This window comes from Diabrotica undecimpunctata, chromosome 2 (assembly GCF_040954645.1).
Source record: "Diabrotica undecimpunctata isolate CICGRU chromosome 2, icDiaUnde3, whole genome shotgun sequence".
NCBI classification, from domain to species: Eukaryota; Metazoa; Arthropoda; class Insecta; order Coleoptera; family Chrysomelidae; genus Diabrotica; species Diabrotica undecimpunctata.
In genome coordinates, this window is record NC_092804.1 from 41,921,842 (window position 1) to 41,944,879 (window position 23,038).

General features: G+C 33.8%; 1 protein-coding gene across 3 annotated transcripts in view; it reads left to right on the forward strand.

The window, feature by feature from the left end:
• Positions 1-1,276: 1,276 nt before the first annotated feature.
• The window catches only part of LOC140434454 (non-lysosomal glucosylceramidase), a 39,186-nt gene continuing 17,424 nt past the window's right edge, over positions 1,277-23,038 (forward strand). The window contains exons 1-7 of one of the 3 annotated variants that reach the window (XM_072522719.1): positions 1,277-1,501; positions 3,485-3,660; positions 6,087-6,175; positions 6,758-6,938; positions 8,585-8,744; positions 15,583-15,703; positions 18,534-18,758. In XM_072522719.1, the coding sequence (XP_072378820.1) occupies positions 3,524-3,660; positions 6,087-6,175; positions 6,758-6,938; positions 8,585-8,744; positions 15,583-15,703; positions 18,534-18,758 (913 nt within the window). In that variant the 5' untranslated portion in view covers positions 1,277-1,501; positions 3,485-3,523. The other 2 variants (XM_072522718.1, XM_072522720.1) reach the window with 2 other exon arrangements.

A 23,038-nucleotide genomic window follows, 5' to 3' on the forward strand; every position in this document is an offset into this window, starting at 1 on the left:
TCGAAAGGCTCAAAACAATATGGCTTTAGTAGGCAATCGTAGTTTGCTATTCCATTGGGATTATCGGTTTACGTTAGGATCGATCCTTGCCAGTAGGCCAGATCTTTAGACGGGCGAACATGGGTACTCTTTTCGATGTTGGAACTCGGAAATGTCTGTAGACGACTTATGTATCTGGCAGAGTGTTAAAACATTCTTCCATCCTTCCCTGTCGAATGTCTGTCTTCTCCATTTCCTTAGGTACTCCAATCTCCCTTAAGCCGTCCTGTACGTCGACCAGATATCTGAGTTTAGGTCGCCCCCCTTCTTCTTCTTCCGACGGCCTATTAATCATGGTCATTTTAGCAGAATCACTTTCATACATCCGCTTAACGTGACCCACCCATCTTAGACGGTTTATTTTGATGGTTTACACGATATCTGCTTCACCAAAAAGTTTGGTGATGTTTATATAGAGTTTGAAATTATATTGCCTTCTCCACAGACCTGTTAATTAACTCCGGCATATATGGTCCTCTCTACTTTTCATATACCTCATAAGTACCTATACCTCATAAGCCAAAATTCAAAATTTCATGTTATAGGTTTTGAAGATTAGGCTCGAAAAAATGGAAATTCCGCTTCAACCGGTCAAAGAAAGTGTTACATTTTATTGATCTCATGAGAATCATAAAAAATGGCAATTATCGCATAGCGTTTATTTATTTAACGTCTTTATAAAAACTGACTTTATTTGCAACAAAATAAAAAAAAATGTCTACGAAATCAGCTCTCTTTACCTTTAAAACGCATTTTCATTTTTGTCAATAGGACATTCTTATCAAAACATATCGAATTTTTAGCCTTGAGTTGCTACAAATTTTATTTAAAATTGATTTCGCGCGCGCGTGACATTCACAATCGCTGTTTGCTTCAAGCATTGTTTCTGAGAAAACGTTTCATTCTACACAAAAAGTGGTACTTAAACATTTTTGTTCAAAATTATCTCAGCTACATTTTTTTAGTTGAAATATTGTTTTCTGCGGCATACAGATTCTTGGTAAATCGTTTTTTTCCGTTTTCCCCGTTTTTCGTGGCGTTTTAGGGAAATGCCGGGGGGTAAAAGTGTTAAAGTGGTAAACTTTTTTGCATTTTTTTGGGATCCCAAGATTAACCTCCTCAGGAAAATTCAGCTTCTTCGTATGATTTTTAGAGGTTCAGAGCCATTTTCGTCTCTGATTACTGGATTATTAAGTTTCCAACGCTACCAATAAAAAAGTAAATTTCTTTAAAGTTTTTAATGTTGGCGGGTAAATGTCCCTTCTGTTTATTGAACACGTTGATTGGTCGATATTTTTTTTTAAACAAAACAAAAGGTTTCCAGCTGATTAAAAATTATAGATTATAGTTTGATTATAGTATAGATATTTTAGGTTATAAAACTGGCAAAAGTATACTGTTGTGGATGAAATTTAATTTTGTCCACGTTTTCCAGTTTCCAGTGCTATATAAAAAGGAATCTGTGAGTTGGATATTTACAAATTTATGTTGATTTAATTTCAATGTACACAAACTCTGGTTAATATTTTATAGTACAATCAATATTTCATCTGTATTAATGTAAATATTTGAAATAGAACAAAAGATAATTTATAGACTGCATATGGATGTAAGATTCGAGAGGAAAAGTAGGTATTGTGTTAGTGAATAATATAGAAATAATTTTATATTACAAATATGTATTAGTTTTCTTTTTGTAAGTAGCTATTTTACCATAATTTAATTCTAACTACATTTAGATATGTATTTAGTTTAAAATACAATTATGTTCTATATAATTCTGGTATTGTATTTGTTTATCTTTTATCTTTTCTCCATCTTAATTGTTTGAACGTGTTTCTTGTATGCATTTTTTCAAGTCTGCCATAGCTACCTCTGCTGTTACATTGATTGTAGCTCGAAGGGTTTTACAGTATTGATGCTACACAATTGTTGTATTGCTCCTGTAGTGATCTTCTCTAAGTTAATTTTACATATTCTAATGTAGGTACAGCATACAATTTATGGATTGAATGTTCCGTATTTCCAAAATTTATTATCATACCGATTATATTTTTAATTATAACTAGCTTTCTATTGTTGTTGCAATCTATTACATCCATAACAATTGAGAAACATGTCCTGACACCCTGTATTTAATAGAATTACCCAAATTAGGCTTTAAGTTTGTTCCCTTTTTTACCCTTTATTCTGGGTCAGCATATTGTGATACTGAGGTGGTTAACCAGTGTAATTGCCCTTCCAAATTTGTTCGTCTAAGCCCCTTGTCTAATACTTGACCAATACAGTATTTTATATGACATGGACTTCACATGGTTGTAGAAATGTATTTTAGACTCATATTATTTAGTCTTTGGCTGCTTTGTAAGTATAAAACCATGTATTCATGAAGTGCTTGTTATTGTAATATTGCACAATTTAAGTTAAGAGCTACAGTGCTAAGTTAATTGTTGTCACTATTCTTTATATTGTCATTCTTTACCCTTAGACAATTTTTATTAATAATCATTGCTATCATCTAGCTTTGAGGGCTCACTACCCCTGTTTCCATCACCATCTGTCATGTGGGGTTTTCATACCAAATTTTATTCCACATATTGCCAATATATGTATATTTTTTCACTATGGGTATAGGAATCAGGGGTTTTAAGTCTGTGCCTAGTAAGACACATAACCACTGTCTTTTGAATATATACTGAATAACTTTTATAGTTTCATCCATCAAAATATGCAGTTCTGCTGTGTAAATATTATAAATAGAAGTGGACTCAATATTGATCCCTGTGGCAAACCATTATATACTGTTCTTGGTCTGTGGAGTACATTTTTGTGATCATGAATATAAATTTTTCTGTTTAATAACAAATTAACTAAATTATTTAATACCCATTCTTAAATAGGCATAACATATATTTGCTTTCAGATAAGCATATTTATATTGCATCTGTGACCATATGGGTCAATGCATCTATAGTACTATGACCTCTACCAAATCCATACTGTGTAGTGGGTAGGAGTAAAGAAGTAGCTGTTTGATAAAAAAACTTAATATTCTTTAGCCCTGTCAATTCTCCTTTTACTTGTTACAAAATAATTTTCTGGTGTTGTTCCAGATGGGTTTCCTTCCCATTGTCCTATATTTATAATGATACTTTCTATTTTCTTGTTTAAGTCCCTGCATATTACTACAGTAATTGTCAGTTTTTTTGTAAACTGTCATTAACACTTATGTCTTATGTGAACCACCAATGCTTTCACTAATAATTTGTCTACAAGGTGTTTAACACTCATAAATGATTTAGTTAATGAATATTCTTATAATTCATATTCATATATGAATTTTAGTAAAAGTAATCTCCTGCATAATATAATATTTAAGTTATTATATTCATTGTTATTGATATCTTAATTATTCATATTTATAATTTTTGTGTTTATATTTAAGGTACTTTGTAAATGATTTGGCAATAACAAACTAGATAAAATGTCTAAAGTAAATCATACATTGCCTCCAAAATATGGACTTAAGTTAAGTTTAGATTATGTTTATCCAGAGAAGAGGAATCAGGACTATAGACCTAGTCTAAGAGTTATTTGGAATATATTACCCCTTATATTAAGGTAAGTTATAATTGTAAATATGCTCATAGATAACATTACTTGCTACCTATTACTCTTCATGTGTATACCTTTGAGGCATTTATTTTTAAATACAGTCGAATATAGAGGCAGCAGATGTAAAACCTTCTGATTACACTGTCAGTTGAACACTGAAAGGCACTTTTTTCACCTTTTGTGAGCAGTAATGTGAAAATGTCAGAAGTCTACCTCTTGTTCCAGAAGATGGGCAGAGCTGTCACCCAGCTTCGGTTATGCAAAATTCATCATTTGTGACAACGATGATATGCAAGACTGCAGGGGTTGTTCGGTCACAATCGCCGCCAATGCCATATTCCTAGGGGAAAGTGGTCAACATTCGACATATTAACCTTTAGAAACCAAACATAAATAAAGGATTAATCAAATACTGGTATTTTTAAATAAAACTGTAGTTTCTTGGGTACTTGATTTAAGAGTTAAAAAGCTGTATTTAAAGAATAAGTTTCTGATTTTTAGTTTTCATTTTCTTTTGACCCAAAATAAAATATTTTGAAATAACTGAAACTGCACTACCGGAGAGGTAGTTTAACTATATAGAGGGGAAGATTCGGCTATCCATTTTAATAGTAAAAGAAAAACAAATAACATCTTAAAGGTGTATATTTTTAGTACTTATACATAGCACCTTATCTTAAATTTAAGCCAGAAAAATTAACATTAAACTGACAAACCCTTACAGTTCTTGCAGTCCCCTGAGTAGAGCAGTTATCGCAGTCCCCTGTATAGAAGAGAAAGGCAAAATAGCTGCAATGTCTTTTTTTTTTACTACTGAAATGTCTACTGTAGGAAACAAAAAACTGTTTGTGTTACGTTTACAACGTGAAAATTTAATCACATATTCCTTATCCTTTGGAAACTATAAATTTCACCAACACAACATTTCCCACATTAATATTTTCATTCTTAGAGATGGGTTCCAAGTCTTGAATATCTTCTTCATCCTTTGACGAACACTCTTGTAAAACAACTTCAGTGCTTGACTCGCTTGATGTTGAAATAGAAATCAGATCAGTATGGGAAACGTTATTAAATATGTTTATAAGTAATAATTATGAACCTATTAAAATCCCATTATTCATTTTGGCAGTCATTAAAAGGAAATTGTTAACTATCCATGTAATTACTAAACTTCCATTTCTTCAATATATACTAAAAATCTAGTTTTGTGACTGGACTGTTGAGAATCTGTGATTGTATGTTGTTCGTACGATTGCTGCCATGAAGAGCGGCAACGTTGTCAAGAAAATTCTCATTTAGTTTGCATGGCTGTATCCTTCGAACACTGCATGTCTGAAATACGTTATAGGATCCTACAAGTTTTCCTTGTCTCTCAAATTAAAAAGTTAAGGTTGCGCCCTTTCTATTTAGTTCGATTTCTTTATCATTCAAACCAGGTTTATTTGTTTAATTTAAATTCAAAGATAGAAAATCCAGGCAGGGTTTATTTTTTACGTTAATTAACACAGCGCTCAACTTCTGGGACCCTTTTTACTCATCCAGGTTTATTGTACGTGACAATATTGAGTTTTATGGTTCTAGAATACATTGTTAATTCTTAGACTTTTTAACGAATGTTTTGAATAAGATCTTCATGATCGTTCAAGTAATCTTCATTGAGCATTTTGTTTGGTTCTGGAACAGAACCTTGTCTTATTCGGACGTTAAAATCTCACTAACTTAATTACTAGATCTTCTGATTAGGGGTTCTCAATAATATCCTGAAGTTGGTCATAAAAAATTTCTTGTCGTTTTTGGTTTTCAATCTTCTGTACCTTGTAACGATAAAATATCGTTACGTTTTTCTGGGGGGTCAGGAATTAAGTGAAATACGTAGTTTAACTAATTTTATTTAAACACTCAAATACAAACAAAACAGTAACTCCCTAGATAAATAACAAACGTCTCAATTAATAAATACCGTACATCACTTTACAAGATAAACATTTCACTAATCACATGTTGTCTCCTCAAAGTGACGAAGCAGCTGTTTTTATACACGAACAGATGTTCTAGATATCACCAGCGAAGTCATGAATGCCAAGTCAGCGCTTTTAAAGCGAAATTTCAAGAAAATATCGCGAATAAAACGCCAGGTCGAATGTTCGAGATATTACAGGACTGCAATTACAGTCACATAACAATATGAAATGTATGAGTGTCGGTTCTTTAAAATCTGCTTTTTAAGGGCGAACTGTAAATATATGTTCTTATATTCATAAACAAATCTTGTATGAACGTATATTCATTCAGTTATTTCTTCTAGTCTGTTTAATATTAAATTTGAATAAACACGAAACAAATAGTAACGGTAATTATTAGGTGCTCCTATTTATGTTATTTGTATCTGCATTTAATGGTACTTGTTAAATTTGACATTTTTATTTTAGGTATATATTGTTCTATATAAAATCAAAGTGGAAAGGCCATAAGGTTGTTATGGATTACATTTTCCCACGAAAACCGGAACAAATTTATGGTAAGTTTGTATCAACTGTTTCATAATGCGACATACAGAGAAATATTCATTTGGTCTATCTATAAGTTCGGAATTCGATTGAAAATGAAATGTAGAAAGGGAACTGTTCAGTCACAGGATGATTTAATGTAATAGGTTATGAAAGCATCCGAAGATGGACCATGTTGGATATAAAATGTTAACGAGAACCGAGAATGGAATGGTTGTATAGTGATTGAAGCACATGTTTTACAGGCGTGGTCAAATCACGTTAAATAGCGGCAACAATTCTTAATTTTTACTATAATATATCTCTTCTATTCTACATAATTTATATCTGGATTGTATCAATACTAATACCCTTCACATATTTGTGTTGCATAAGATTCTTGTACCAAGTAATCTTAGGTCTTCCTTGCCTATTTCTTCCAGGAAATAGCAACTCAGCTATTCTTCGTATTAGTTGCCAAAAGATTGAGAAATTCTTCCTGTCTCAGGACTGGACCAGTACCCTTTGTCACTGGTATTAATTAAAATGAGTATTATAACAATATTTACGAATTGGATATATTATTATTATTATATGTGGATTTAAATTTTCAGGAGTTCCAATTGGTGGTATTGGTTGTGGCACCATAGGACGGGGTTACAAAGGACAGTTTTGTAGATTTCAGCTTAAACCAGGAATTTACGAATGGAACACAGTTGACGCCGATGACTTTCTTGTAGTCATTAAAGATGAAAAGGGTTTTACACTATTTGAGAGTTGGCTCTCTACATATAGGTAAAAATAAGTCTATTATAAATTGTTAAAAAATTCTGAATGGTTTAGATTATTCAATTTGTGTTTCTAAATTACTGTAATTTGATGCTGCCGTTTAATCAACTCCCTATCATCTAAATACGTTATATGACCATTTTTTTCTCGTACAACTAATCTTTTTCATTTGTTCTTTTTTATGTGTTGTGATGTTCGATAAGGTCTTATATTATTTCTATATTTTGTTAATTTATTTAATTACATCCCTAATTTCCTTTCATTTTCTTACTTATAACTTTTGCACCCTAGCAATCCTCCTAAAATAAACTTCTAAACAATTCTGATAATTTAAATTCCTAAATTTCTGCTTCCTTCCTATTAGGGTAAATGCAGCTGCATTTTAATAAACGGCTTATCACCTAAATACGTTATGTGGTCCTTTTTACAGAAAATTTACGTTGGTTAATAATCTAACCTAACCGAACAATGAGATGAAAACTCTAATGAATTATCCACATGGCATTTTGGTAGTATCAACCTTTAAAAGCATACTGTCAAAGTTTCATGTCATTCGGATAATTATTTACCGAATTACAGTGCTTGAAGTGATCCTACTTTTGATGATTTTTATAAAACAATATCGTATGTTACCGGGACTCTGCTCCATCGATTGCAATACAACCATTAAACGATGGTTTGCTGAATTCAAATGCGGTCGTACTGGCACCAATGATGCTGAGCGCCCCGAAAATTAGATACTTGGGGTATGGATAACCGCAAAGTGAAGTTGCAAGAGATAGCTGACAGTGTAAAGTTATCAAATATTTTCACAATTATACACGAACATTTGGGTATAACAAAATATATATTAAACCTAAAGCTAAGAATAATACTGGAGAGGTTTCCATGTCGAAAGTAACCGGATGGCGTCATCTCTTTTATCGAGACAATTTGGCCTTTTTTCATTTTAAATGGCTTGTCGGATAATTCTTGGTTTATAGAAGCGGATGAGGACTGTGGTTCTGGAGTTTTCAAAAGCAATTTTGTGACCTGTATGAAGATGGTGTTGACCTAGAGCTGAAATTGAATCGGAATTGTGAGCAGAAATGGAATGTTCATAAATCCTATCTTGGATTCCACGATTTGTTTAGTCTATATAAGATCGATGAAAGTTTTGTTGGGGGGTAAATATTGTCTTTATTCCTCTTGCTTTAAGAATTTTGTCGATTTTGTCAGTGATACCTTTGATTTAAGGAAGAAAAGCTTTCTTATGATAAGGGTCTTAGTCTTTGGAATGAGATTGAGTGGGAGATTGATGTCCGTGGATGCTCCTATTGATGTGATTTTCGCGGTATCCGTTTTGGATGAGGGCTTGTTTTAAATTAGAGAGCTCAGCGGATCTACTTGCATCATTGCAATGTTTTCTACCCTTTTCTATTTTGTCTCCTAGATGTTGGTAACTTAGTCTGTATTCAGTTATTTTACTTTTTATTTATTTTTCCTCTCTTTATTATTAGGAAAATAAAAAAATTTCGCTGTTTTACAAAAATTGTTAGCAAAAAGAGAAGATTTAGAATTATTAATATGGTGTTTTTATTTTTCTTTTTAAAAGAAAGCATTCTTACTACTAAAAGTTTCCAAAACATATCTCCTAAACGAATATTTTTCAGGAAAAGGAGTTTATCTTCTTGTGTTAGTATAATTCCCGAATATAAAATTAAATATACTGGCTTATACCCCAGATCATGGACAGAGTATGACCTCTCTGAATATGGTGGTATTAAACTTATATGTAGACAGATTAGTCCCGTTATTCCACATAACTATAAGGTAAGTGAGCATAAAATTCCACAGACTTAATTGAAAATGTGTGAAGTTAATCGTGAAAATGAACTTAAGCATGACTTTGTACGTGAGCGTGTTTTAGGACTTTACACTCGTATTTTTATAAGTACGACTGTCTGTAAGTGTATTTGTCCATGAATTAGTGTGTTTCTGTGTATTTATGCGTGTATATATACACACGAGGTTTGGCAATTAAGTTTCTAGACTGTCGGTATATCAGCTTTATTTCGCAATTTTTTATATTTATTCATTTTTGTTCTTCAATATACTCTCATTTCACATCATTAAACAGTGTTATGCGAACAGGCTGTTGAGTATTCGGCCGGTTTTTGTTTAACATCCTCGAACGACTCAGTGAGTTTCTTTCAAGCAGGTAGCTGGAAGTAACAGGGTGCTAAATCTGGCGAATAGAGCGGGTGCTACATGACTGTAATCTGGTTTTGGGCCAAACAGTCCTTGAAAGCCGGGGATTGTCGTAATGGAGGATCTAGACTTTCCTTTTGGGAATGTTTTCTTGTTGGTTTCATAAAAGCTCAATAATAACTCATCCAATACTGGCACATAATGAGCTGTGAATTAATAATACTTTTTATCCCCATAAACAACAACATAAATATACCTTCGAGAGCATTAGAGGACCTAAATCAACCATAGATACTTGGATCTCTCCGCAAGATCAACCAGGAAACATAATAAGGAATCAAATTGATTACATAATGGTAATGTACATGGTACATAATTCCGTAATGGATGCCTATCAGTTAAAAGTTATCCCAGTGCTGACATATCGTTAGATTATGTTCCTCTTATTGGTAAATTTAGGTTTAGATTAAAAAGGTTACAAAAAAAATAAAAACAGAAAATGTGATATGAGAAGACTAAAAGATAAAGCTGAGCATTCACGTTCCGACTTGCGGTCCCACTTAGTAGGACTACTAGTTGGATATTCGTCTCCACTCAGGCTCCGACTTGCTATCCAACTAGCGGTCCAACTTCAGTTCTAGTTTGTTTTCACGATGGTGTACATCGCTTAACCAAAAGATGTATCGAGTAAACACTACGCAAAATATAATTAGGAGGAGGAAAATGGCAGCATTGTGCTTGTTATCATTATCATTTGAAAAAAAAAAGAAGAAAAAATGTTGGATGAAGAAATTATTTGTTGATCGTGTAAACTATTGTGACACGAAATTGCTCAATGTCATTGATGAGGATGATTACAAAAACTACCTCACAATGGACAACTTCACTTTTTCGCTGTTGCTGGAAAAAGTCCAAAAAAGATGCCGTCATGCGTGAATGTGTCAGTACTGAACAACGCCTTGTAGCAACTTTACGCTTTCTGGCGTAAAGAAATTAAAAATTTTATAGAAATCTCATACGTAACAGGTGCCGAAGGTCAACTGACTGAGGAAATTTTCGATCCTACCTGTGATCCGACTTCCAACTTCACCATTCACGCTCCCACTTCGTCGCCAGTCGGAAGTCGGATCTTCAAGTCGTCCCTCTAGATGTTCCGACTCGTACCACTAGTCCAACTAATCCAACCACCCCAATCACGGTCCGATTTCAGATCCAACTGCGGAAGTTGGACCACTAGTCGGACTAAAAATCGGAACGTTAATGGCCTGTTTAAGGAAAGAAAAGAGACAGTCGTACGGATTTTTTCAGAGACGCTAAGTAACATGAAGCAAACAGATAATCCAGAAGAATCACTCCAGAATATATGTGAAACATTTAACAAGATCAGAGAAGAACATCTAATAGAAAATAAAGAGAAGAGGAAAAGTTGGATGCAGTGGCGCACCTAGAATTTTACCTTGGGGGGGGGGGGGTTGGTTGGGCACCGAAATTTTTTTTATACAAATCATGGAAGAAAGAAGAAAATAAAAGAACAAAAAATATTCACAGACAAATAAGAACCGAAATACGAAAGGCCAAATAAAATTGGTTACAAACACAGTGTGTAGAGATAGAGTTGTTGGAACAAAAACACGATACATGTAATATGCATGTATTTATTTCGTAAGTTAGAATATATGGGGTTATACCAACTTGAATTTTTGAAACGTGCTTGTTGCCTGTTCAGTCAGACAGCTGATTTCGAAGGACGGATCTGCATTTTGGATGATCCAACGTCCAAGATATTTGAATCGTTGTGTTCTTTTGAGTGTTTTGTTCTAGCACTGCGTTCCGAAAACCAAACTGTGTACGACTGATTTTTTTTTTCGCATAATCTATATAGCCAGCCATACGATTTTCTACAGCTGCGATCCTAAAGATCACGTCTTGGGCACAGGATTCATAGTAAACAAGAGAGTAAAGCCTACTATAAGAGATTTCAGAGCCATTAGTCCAAGAATGTGCATTTTAAGAGTTACAGGTCGTTTCTTTAACTACAGTCTAATTAATGCGCATGCCCCGACAGAAGAAAAAGAAGAGGAAATTAAAGAAGAGTTTTATGACGAATTAGAGTCCGCATATCAGTTATGCCCAAAAAATGATATAAAAATAATCTATGGAGACCTAAACGCCAAAGTTGGAAAAGAACAGCAATTCCAACCCACAATAGGTAGGCACAGTCTCCATGAGCAATCAAATGACAATGGCAATAGGTTAATAAACCTAGCAAGATCACTTAACATGGTGATTGCCAGCACGTACTTCGCTCGCAAAGATATACACAAAGGTACCTGGAAATCCCCGGATGGACTTACAGTAAATATGATAGATCATGTTATTGTAGACTCGAGACACCAATCGAATATAATAAACGTCCGCACCACAAGAGGGGCAAATGCGGATTCTGATCACTACCTGGTCGAAAGTGAGGTAAGGACTAGAATTTCAAACATCAAAAAGGAAAGAGGCTCTAAACATGAACGATACAAGGTAGAAAGACTCAAAGAAACAAACAAAAATAAAGAGTATAAAGAAAAGATAAACAACAAACTAGAAAACAGAATAACACATGAAAACCTAAATTAAGAGTGGGAAGAATGCAGAGACATCATAAAAGAGGCAGCTAAAGAAGTACTAGGCATAAAAGGTAGAGAAAGAAAAACAAGAACGAATGACTGGTTTGACAAGGAATGTCAGATCATCAAAGACAAAAAAACAGAGCATATTTACTGATGCAACAGGGGCACAGAACCCGACAAGCAGAGGAAGAATATAAACGACTACGCAAAGAAGAAAAGAAAACTCACCGAAGAAAAAAGAGAGAATATATGAACAAAGAACTTCAAGAACTAAGTAAATCAACAGAGACAAGAAAATTTTATCAGAGACTAAACAAAAGCAGAAAAGAGTTCAAACCGAGAACAACGATGTGTAGAGATAAGGAAGGTAATATATTGACAGAACAGCAAGAGATACTAAGTAGATGGACAGAACATTTTACGGAAAAATTTGATGGAGATCAGAGAGAGACGACCCCTGACATACCATTAGACCAAGCAGACAACAGAGAAAAGACTCCACCAACAATAGCCGAGATTAGAGCAGCAGTAGAAAAATTAAAGAACAATAAAGCACCGGGATCGGACCAAATAGCTCGGAGTTACTAAAGGAAGGAGGAGACGCACTACAAAAAACAATACATGAATTGATAACAAAGATATGGTCGAATAAACAGCTACCAACGGAGTGGAATAGCGGTATTATTGTACCATTACATAAAAAAGGAAATCAGTTAGAATGTGGAAACTACCGTGGAATCACGCTGCTGAATGCAGCATACAAAATAATGTCCAATGTCATTTATGAAAGACTTAGACCACACGCTGAAAAAATAGTTGGCAAATACCAAAGTGGCTTCTGTAGACAGAAGTCAACAATAGACCAGATATTTGTTCTGCGACAGATCCTCGAAAAAACAAGTGAATATAACATCGAAACACATCATCTCTTCATAGACTTTGAAAGCGCATATGACAATATAAACCGAGAATTCTTAATAAAAGCAATGAAAGAATTTAATATACCAACACAACTAATAGAACTGATAAAAGAATCTCTAAAAGTAGAAAGTAGAATCCGGATACAAAATGAATTAACGGAAACAATAGATGTGAAAAAGGGACTACGCCAGGGAGACGCTCTATCATGCATCTTGTTCAACATCGTACTCGAGAAAATACTGAGGGACACAACAGTCAATACACGAGGAACAATCATTAATAAAAGCGTGCAAATACTAGCATTTGCAGATGATGTTGACATAATCGCAAGATCAAGAAGAGAAATGATAGAGGCATACAACCAAATAGAACGAGCTGCACAAAATAGTGGTCTTAAAATCAATCAGACCAAAACAAAATATATGCAGGTAAGTAAAAACGCAGAAATAAGGCAGCCACAAAATATAACAATAGAAGAATACAACATAGAGGGGGTAAAAAACTTTATATACTTGGGATCCCTAGTCACGTCTGATAATAACGTTACGGAGGAAGTGAAGAGGCGAATATTTATTGCAAATAAATGTTACCATGGCTTAATTAGACACCTAAGATCAGATAACGTCGCAAGAAAGACAAAATGCCAAATATATAAAACCCTAATAAGACCGGTACTCACATATGGCTCAGAAACCTGGACACTCACTAAAAGAGAGGAAACGTTGTTAGCCACCTTCGAAAGAAAAATCTTGCGACACATATATAAGGGCACAAAAGAAAACGGAATATGGCGAAGACGATACAACTCTGAACTATACAAAATATACCAGGATCCGGATATTATCACATTCATTAAAATAGGACGGCTGCGTTGGATAGGACATGTAGAAAGAATGGAAGAAGGCGAAATACCAAACAAAATATTCAAACAGATGCCAGTAGGAAAAAGAACAAGAGGAAGACCGAAACTGAAATACTTAGAACAAATAGAAAATGATATAACAACCTTAAAAATAAAAAACTGGAGAAAAAAAGCACGAAACAGATCAGAATGGAGAAGAATCCTGGAACAGGCCAAGACCCAAAAAGGGTTGTCGAGCCAGTAATGATGATGATGAATCTATATAGCCTCTCATGTATGATTTTTAGAAATAATTTTAAAATGTGGTTCATTAAGCTGATGGTCCGGAAATCATTGCAGGATACGGATTTTGTTTTCTTTGGTAGAGCAATAAACGTTGAGTTCAACCATGATCTTGGTATTACTCCGTTTAAATATATGTCATTGAATATTTTTGTTAGTCGTTGAGTACCGTCAGTATTAAATAACTTTATGAATTCAGCATATGCATTGTCAGGTACAGGAGCTTTGCCATCTCTTTGTTGTGATATTGCTTTTTCCACTTCATCTGATGTGATTGGTAAGTGGTCATTACATATGTAGGACGGAGGTTTTTCACACCTACTATCATCAAAGAATTCTTGTATGTTTTTGGCCCATATGCATATTTCTTGATTTTTATCTGTGATGATGTTTCTCTCTTAATTTTGCAGTTTGCTAGCTGTGTTGGATTTTTGAAGAGCAGCTGCTCGCTTTACCTTTTTATGCATATTAAATGTATCGTGTTTTTGTTCCAACAACTCTATTTCTTCACACTGTGTTTTTAACCAATTTTTTGGCCTTTCGTATTTCGGTTCTTATTTGTCTCTGAATAGTTTTGTACATGCTTTTGTTAGTCTTTGATTTTCTTCTTTCTTCCATGAGTTGCAGTATATGTCATTCATCCAACTTTTCCTCTTCTCTTTATTTTCTATTAGATATTGTTCTCTGATCTTGTTAAAGGTTTCATATATATTCTGGAGTGATTCTTCTGGATTATCTGTTTGCTTCATGTTACTTAGTTTCTTTGAAATCCGTGCGACTGTTCCTTATCTTTTAATCTTCTCGTATCACATTTTTGTTATATTTTTTTTGTAACCTTTTTAAATCTAAACCTAAATTTACCAATAACTAGAACATTATCTAACGATATGTCAGCACCGGGATAACTTTTAACTGATAAGTATTCATTACGGAATCTCTTGTTCACCAATCAATTTGATTCCTTAGTTTCCTGGTTGATCTTGCGAAGAGACCCAAGTATACAAACGTCTGGGTGGTAGTTTGAAGAACGTATTTAGTATTGCAAATTCTTCTTCCTCTACAAACAGTTTTAATCTTTCTCCCCTTTCATTTCTCTTCTCTAGACTAAAATCACCAATGAATTCACCGCTTTTCCCTTTACCAATGTTTCCATTTAAGCCACCCGTAATAATAATTATATCTTCTTTTTTAATTTGTTTAAGTGAATTTATCAACAACTCATATTTTTGCTCTACCTCTTCTTCTGGTTTATCGCTGGTTGGGGCATACACTTGTAAAACATTTAATTTGGCCGGAGTAGTATTCAGTACTACGAAGAATGGGGAAAGAAAGAGAAGTGATTTATACGATTAAAAGGAGAAAGTTAGAATATCTCGGACACATAATGAGAAACGGCACTAAATACAGTTTACTGAAAAAAATCCTTCAATTCAAAGTATTCGGAAAGCGAGTAATTGGGAGTAGAAGAATATCATGGTTAAAAACCTGAGGAAATGGTTCTCCACGACAACAACTAATCTATTTAAAGCATCAGTTAATAAAATAATTAACGCCAGAATGATCGCCAAAAGAAGAATTATTCATCTATCATAGCATTTCCTATGTATGTTTTCCATCTTGTAGCAGGTCTTTCTCTCCGTCTTCTTCCCAGTTCAATATTCTTTTCTTCTACCTGCACTCTGGCATTATTTGTACATGCCCGTACCACTGCAGGGCTCTGTTTCCAACTTTTTTGTAATTGACACAATTGAACAATATTTTAACACTTTTATTTTAGGATAGTGCCTTACCTTGTGCTGTATTTGTATGGACAGTGGAAAATGTTTGCGATAGTGATAGAACTGTGACAATTGCTTTCACTTTCAAAAATGGAACAGGCAGTAAAGACGATAAAAAATGTAAGTGTTAATTTGTGTGCTTTTATATAAATTAAGTAAAAATAAGGCAAATGGCACTATATGTAAGTCTATAAGTACTAAGTACATAATATATGACGGAGGCATATATGACATCTATATTTAAGAAAGGAGATAGAACACGATGCGAAAACTACAGAGGAATAAGCGTAATATCATCAATAGGAAGATTATATGGGAAGATACTGCGAGAAAAGATAGAGCAAGCGATAAAAGGCAAAATCGGTGAGGATTAGGCAGGAAGATCATGCATAGACCACATATACACACTGGAACAACTGTTGGAAAATAAAAAAGCAAAAAATAGAGATATACACTTGGCATTTGTGGACCTGAGAAAGGCGTATGACTCTGTACCAAGGTCAGAGGGAGGCAATGTACAAATTAGAAATACAGACGGGACTCATAGAAGCTACAAAAGCTCTGTATAAAGAAAATAAAGTGTATTACAATGGGAACAAGAATCATAGGAGACTTCACCACAACAAAAGGGCTCCTGCAGGGTTGTTCCACATCTCCAACCCTATTCAAAATGTACTTAGAGAAAGCCTTGACTACATGGAAAAGAAAATGTGAACGCATGGGAGTACCGGTACGGAACGAATACCTATATACGTTAAGCTTTGCAGACGATCAAGTAGTGATTGCACAAGACCAAGACGACCTCAGCTACATGATGAAGAAACTACAAGAAGAATATACCAAGGCTGGCCTAGATATTAACCTCGCGAAAACAGAATACCTATCTACAAGTGAAGAGGACATAGAAGATCTACAGATTGATGACAACGTAACAATCAAAGGAAAGGATAAATTCAAATACCTGGAGTTTATAATCACGAAAAAGGCAACAACAGAGGAAGAAATTACACAAAGATTAGGACAAACAAGAACAGCAATGCGACAACTTGACTCAGTATGGTGGGATAGACACCTAAATATGAAGACAAAAACGCAGATTTATAAAACATTAGTGCGAAGTATTATGACATATGGGGCTGAAAATTGGATTGTAAACAAGAAAAACAGCAGTAAGATAGTAGCAACAGAGATGGAATGCCTGCGAAGATGCTGCAGAGTAACAAGAATGGATAGGAGAAATAATGACGAAATAAAGCAAAGAACATCAATAGAAACAGACATACTAACATATATAGAACAAAAAAGACTAAAGTGGTATGGACATGTAAGAAGAACTAGCCACAGCCGATGGATAAAGAGAATAACCGAATGGAGCCCCATAGGAAGGAGGAAAAGAGGACGACCCCCAAAAACCTGAAGGAACGAAGTAGACGACGCCATGAGTAAGAGAGGCCTAAACGATGGAGAATGGAACAACAGAGAGAGATGGAAACGGTTGAGCGAGGGAAGGCAGTAAATACTGTAGAATCCCTATATATATATATATACTTATACTTATACTTATTTATGTATGTATACTTATACTTATTTATGTATTAAAAGGCTAATGAAAAAATTGAAGGCCTTTGAGATGTGGATTTACCGACGAATATTGCGAATAAGTTGGGTTGATGGAATAAGAAATGAAATAGTTTTGCACCGAATTAAAAAGAGCACATAAATAACACAAACGATAAAAATTCGAAAGTTACAATATTTCGGTCATGAGATGAGACATTCAGAGAGGCATATTCTTCTACACCACATAATTCAGGACAAGATCTCTGGAAGAAAAGCCCCATGCCGAAGGAGAATATCCTGGCTCCGAAATCTCCGAGAGTGGTATCGAGAGACATCAGCTAATCTGTTTCGAGTTGCCGGAAATAAAGTTATTATTGCTAATATGATCGCCAACGTTCGATAGATTCTGAAAGGTTCACGCTACTGAAAGAAGAATAGGCAATGTTGTCAATGAAGTCACTTTGATTACCCGTATGACTGTCATTTATGCGTACGGTAAATTCGTTGGATGATATGGGCCTTCTTCTTCTTCTTTTAGTTCCATGACCGTTATCGATCGTTGGATATCATGTTGGCTACCATATTCGCCATCGTGACTTTATTGACAGCAGCTCTAAATAACGATGTAGTTGATTTTCCATACCATTGCCTTAGATTTTTCAGCCATGATGTTCTTCTACCAGGACCACGATTACCATGGATGTTTCCCTGAATGATCAGATGTAAAAGATCATATTTTTCAGGGTCTCATAATGTGACCGAAGTATTCCAGCTTGCGTTTCTTTATTATATTGACCAGGTGTGTTGTTTGGTTCAGCCGCCTAAGGACCTCCTCCTTTCTAACTCTGTCAACCCAGCTTATTTTCAGTAGTTGTCTGTATACCCACATCTCAAAGGCTGTCAAGCGTTTAAGGAAAGGCTGTCAAGCGTTTAAGGATAGCCTTAGTTAGAGTCCACGCTTCCACTCCATGATATGGGTCAAGATAAGTATTTATCCCTAAAGTACTTTATATGTGTCATGGTACTTCTCCATAGTAGTACAGTAATATTTCTCGGGAATTGAATTGTTGTCAAGAACATTTTTTTTTAACTGGAACCACAGCAGATCAGCAGTAAGGAGGTAAACAAAATTTCTCATTTAACACGCACATTTATCATTTAAGTTGTGGTTCCTTAGTGTAATGTTCTTCAAGGTATAAATAGTTTCATTACTCCATTAAAAATTATTGAATAATCTCTACATTATTGATAATATGCGTTATACTATACAGTAACCCTGTTAGGTTCCAATTTGGGCAATAACTGTGTCTGCGTTTATGGTTAATTTTTTTTTTATAGTTAATAGATCATATAAACATACATTTTTTTGTTACAAATACCTATTTTTTAGCTGCTTGTAGTTCCAAAATATTTTCATATGAGAATACAGAGGGTGTGATCCTTTACCACATGATAGATAAAATGCCTTGTGCCTATGCCCTCGCAGCGAAAACCACCAAGGATGTATCGATATCGAAATGTTTATATTTTGATCCTAAATCCAACGGATTTGATGATTTATGGTTTCCTTTGCATGAAAACGGAGAGTTCGATAAACCAAAGAAGTCCACTTATGGTAAGTAAGAATTTATGGGTACTAAAGTGACTTTTAGTGTAGAATCGAGTGTTAGCAAAATTATCAAAAGTGTACTTGCAAGATAATGCTAAGAAAATAAACCAGTGCAGTGTTAGAAAACCAACCGAATGAAATGTGGAAATCACTAAAAACTAATATAGACTTCGCCTCACAGATAATCCTTAAAAAGAATGGATAAACGTTGGATGACTGAGGAAATTATAAATTTGATATAAAAATAAAGACTGAAGAAGAAAGTACACAAGGAAACTAAGTTCCTGTAGCTGGCTATATACCATGTATCACAAAAAATTTAAGTAAAAATCCTTTATAAAAGGTATATAAATTAAAAATCCAAACGGGCTATGTCATGAAAACAAAACGTTTTTGGAAACTGTTCCATCATTAGTGTCCTAAAAAGTATATAACAATTTAATTAAAAAGAACATGAAGTTAAAATTTTGACCTAGGTTAATACAAAATGTGGTTAATACTTACTAAGTGTACATGTTTTGAGCCACTAAATATCAGGGTAAAAACCCGTTAAAATTTTACTGTTACAATTTGGTTTACATTATTTGGTATTATATTTTAAGATGTTAGAGTTACTAGTGGATATGATAACATGGCGACGTATGACCAGAGAACAACCGAACACAGAGAAGCGACAGTCCTTTGAAGTTACGTGGCCAAGCCGCCAATGACAGCTAACAACCAGAAAATTAATAGTCAGTGGGCATATCACACAATATAAATTCTTAAGAGCGTAGGCGCAAAATTTCGGGCCAATGTTTTTTAAATGCATTCATTTTTTTCGAATCCTGAAAAAACTAATAAGTATTTTTGAAAAATTTAAACGCAGAATGAAAGACTACATTATTACCGAGGGCCGAAAGTCCTTGAAAACTTCTATAATGTTTATTTTAATAAGTTACAGGGGTGAAAAAAAAAAAAAGAGAAAATTTAGTGTGATTTTTAATTTCAAATATCTCATTCAAAAAAACTTTTTGTTTATTCTAAGGGACTTTCGGCCCTCGGTAATAATGTAATCTTTCATTCTGTGTTTAAATTTTTCAAAAATATTTGTTAGTTTTCTCAGGATTCGAAAAAAATGATTGTATTTAAAAAGCATTGGCCGGAAATTTTGCGCCTACGCTCTTAAGCGAAACAAAGAAATTACTAAAAATCTTAAAATTACAACAGAACAAGACTTCAAAATTGCAAAAACATGGTTGCATATAAACAAACTTACATTAAATTGGAAAAAACTAAATAGGTACTCATCTACTTTTTGCTATATACAAAAGTTGTCTGCCAATTTTTAATTCGTTAAATATAAATAACAAAGATCATTGAAGGTACTGCGTCATGCGCCAATGTTTTTCTTCTGTTTCCTTTTACAATAACATTATCTTCAAAATGCAGTTCACAAATCCTATAATTATTATAAAGTGAATCCATTTTTGAATAACAAATCTTCTCGTCTGCAAGCTTCTATCCACACTTAGGCACTACAAATTTTTAACAGAACATATTTTAAACAAAGAACTTTTTCTGTATTTATAAATAATACTTTATTACTTACAACTGTAAGAGTATTAGTATATTCTAAGAATATTGTATGTAATGAAATATTTAACTTTTGTTAATATCTAATCTTAATAAATTTACAGTTTTCTCCTGACAACACAAAAGTCACAAAAATGTCACTAAATATTGAGATATGCAACAAATAAAGTTTTAATATTTTTTATCTGTAATTCCCATTTAAAACTCCTAAATATTTTATGTACTTCGATCCATATATTTGATCTTTTTTATTTATATTTAACGAATTAAAAATTGGCAGAAAACTTTTGTATATAGCAAAAAGTAGATGAGTACCTATTTAGTTTTTTCATAATTTAATGTAAGTTTGTTTATTTGCAACCATGATTTTGCAATTTTGAAGTCTTGTTCTGTTGTAATTTTAAGATTTTCCCAATTATCGGCCTAATTATGTTTTCAACAATTTTTAGTTTGAGCATTTTAGTAATTTCTTTGTTTCGTTTAAGAGCGTAGGCACAAAATTTCGGGCCAATGCTTTTTAACATTTTTTTGGAATCCTGTGAAAACTAACAAATATTTTTGAAAAATTTAAACACAGAATGACAGATTACATTATTACCGAGGGCCGAAAGTCCCTTAGAATAAGAAAATCCCTTAGAATAGAGATATTTGAAATTAAAAATCACACTAAATTTTCACTTTTTATTTTCACCCCTGTAACTTATTAAAATAAACATTATAGAAGTTTTCGAGGACTTTTGGCCCTCAGTAATAATGTGGTCTTTCATTCTGCGTTTAAATTTTTCAAAAATACTTATTAGTTTTTTCAGGATTCGAAAAAAATGAATACATTTAAAAAACATTTGCCCGAAATTTTGCGCCTACGCTCTTAAATCAAAAATATTCTCGTGGATAGAACCCTCTTTATATTTTTGTTTCCTAAAAATACTATATTCGTATTGTTGTCTTCGAGCGCGCTGACACCCGGCAACCATCTGTTGATTTTTTGACCTGAGCCTTCGGTTACTTGCGTTTGTCAATAAAAGAAATAGCACTGACACCAAATTTAATGTTTTCATTTTGAACTATCCCTTGGCAGACCAAAGTTTATTTTTTATAGCTCGGACAGACACATCGGCGTCGGCTTACTGTTCGAAAGTCAAACCAATACTATTATGTAATAACTAATAATAATTACAAAGCAATAGTAATTACCTGTTATTATTCTTAGGAAATCTAAATAAACGTATTCCTTTTCCTGTCACAGATGAACATCCGCGAATCGCACAAATATATCCAGACATTTTAAATATAAATTAAACTTTTAACTATAAACTATAACTATAAACTTATATATTTAACTATAAACTATAACTATAACCTTTTAACTATAAATAAATTATATAAATGGTCAAATGCACTTGTTGTGACGAGTATTTACCATAGACGCCTACGGACTATCGAAAACAACCAGAATTAAAGAATAAGCACGTGTTTTTGACAGTTATACAACCAGAATCGGGCATGCGTATACAAAAATGGTACACGCTTTTGGACCGTTCTGTCGCTTCTATGTGTGTTCGATTATTCTATGGTATGACTCCACATGAAGTTGCTGGTCCTGAGACGAAGTGTTTACCACGGTATCAGGACCAGCAACTTCATGCCCATGTGTAAGTCGGGTATGTCCTAGACGAAGTCGAGTAATAACGATTTGATGAGCTCTGTTGGAAATTTGATCTTTCCACGGTTTTACATATGTTTTCACTTCGCGAAGTTTTGAAGTTGAACTGTCCCACTGGTTTTGCCACAAATTTTCAACCTTCACTTTAACAAATGATTTTAAGACATTTAGCATTACATTTCTCACTTCACTCGCGGTTTCACTGTTCTTGTTTGTTATTCAATACGGGCCGCTTGAAGTCCAATGTGTGAAGGAACCCATAGAAATTGTACAGTATGGTTGCTGTTTTGTAAGGTAGCTAGTTCTTTTTTAATTAGGAGAGCAATTGGATGTGTTGTGTAAAGCTGGTTAATGGTATTCATGGAACTGGGGGAATCGGTAATTATAAGAGCTTTGAATATACTACCGGAGTTAATATGAGTGAGAGCTTGGTAGATAGCATATAGCTCGCCGGTATGTATGCAGCTTAAGGATGGTAATTTATACTCAAGTGTAATTGTTAAAGTAAAGACAGCTGCCTTAACTCCAGTAGATGTTTTAGAGGCATCTGTGTATACGTGATAAAAGTTAGAAAATTTTGTAAGTTTTTTTATGAAGGTATTTTTTATTAAGGAGTAAGGAGTATTGTTATTTCTAAAGATATTTAAGGATGTGTCAGATTGAGGATTGCTTATTGTCCAAGGAGGAGGAATTCTTATGAAGTTGGAATAGGTACTTGGTATCGGAATTTGTAAAGCCATGAGAGTTTGCCTAACTCTTTCGTAGAATGGTGGTTTCACATTCCTGTTTTCAGTATATAAGTTTTTAAAACGATCAGTGAATATGTTGTATTGTAATAAATTGAATGTTTATTTTGTTTTTAATTAAATGTTAAGCTCCTGGGATAACTCACTCAACGTATCCGTCTCTAGTTCTTCATCCTCGTATTTGAGTTTTCTGAATTGTTTCCTCATTTTCTTTTTTAACTTTGTACATTTCAATTTTAGTAAACGCCCGGATGTACATGAATGGATTTTGGATAAGAGTTGTATATGTGCTTGAGTGTTTG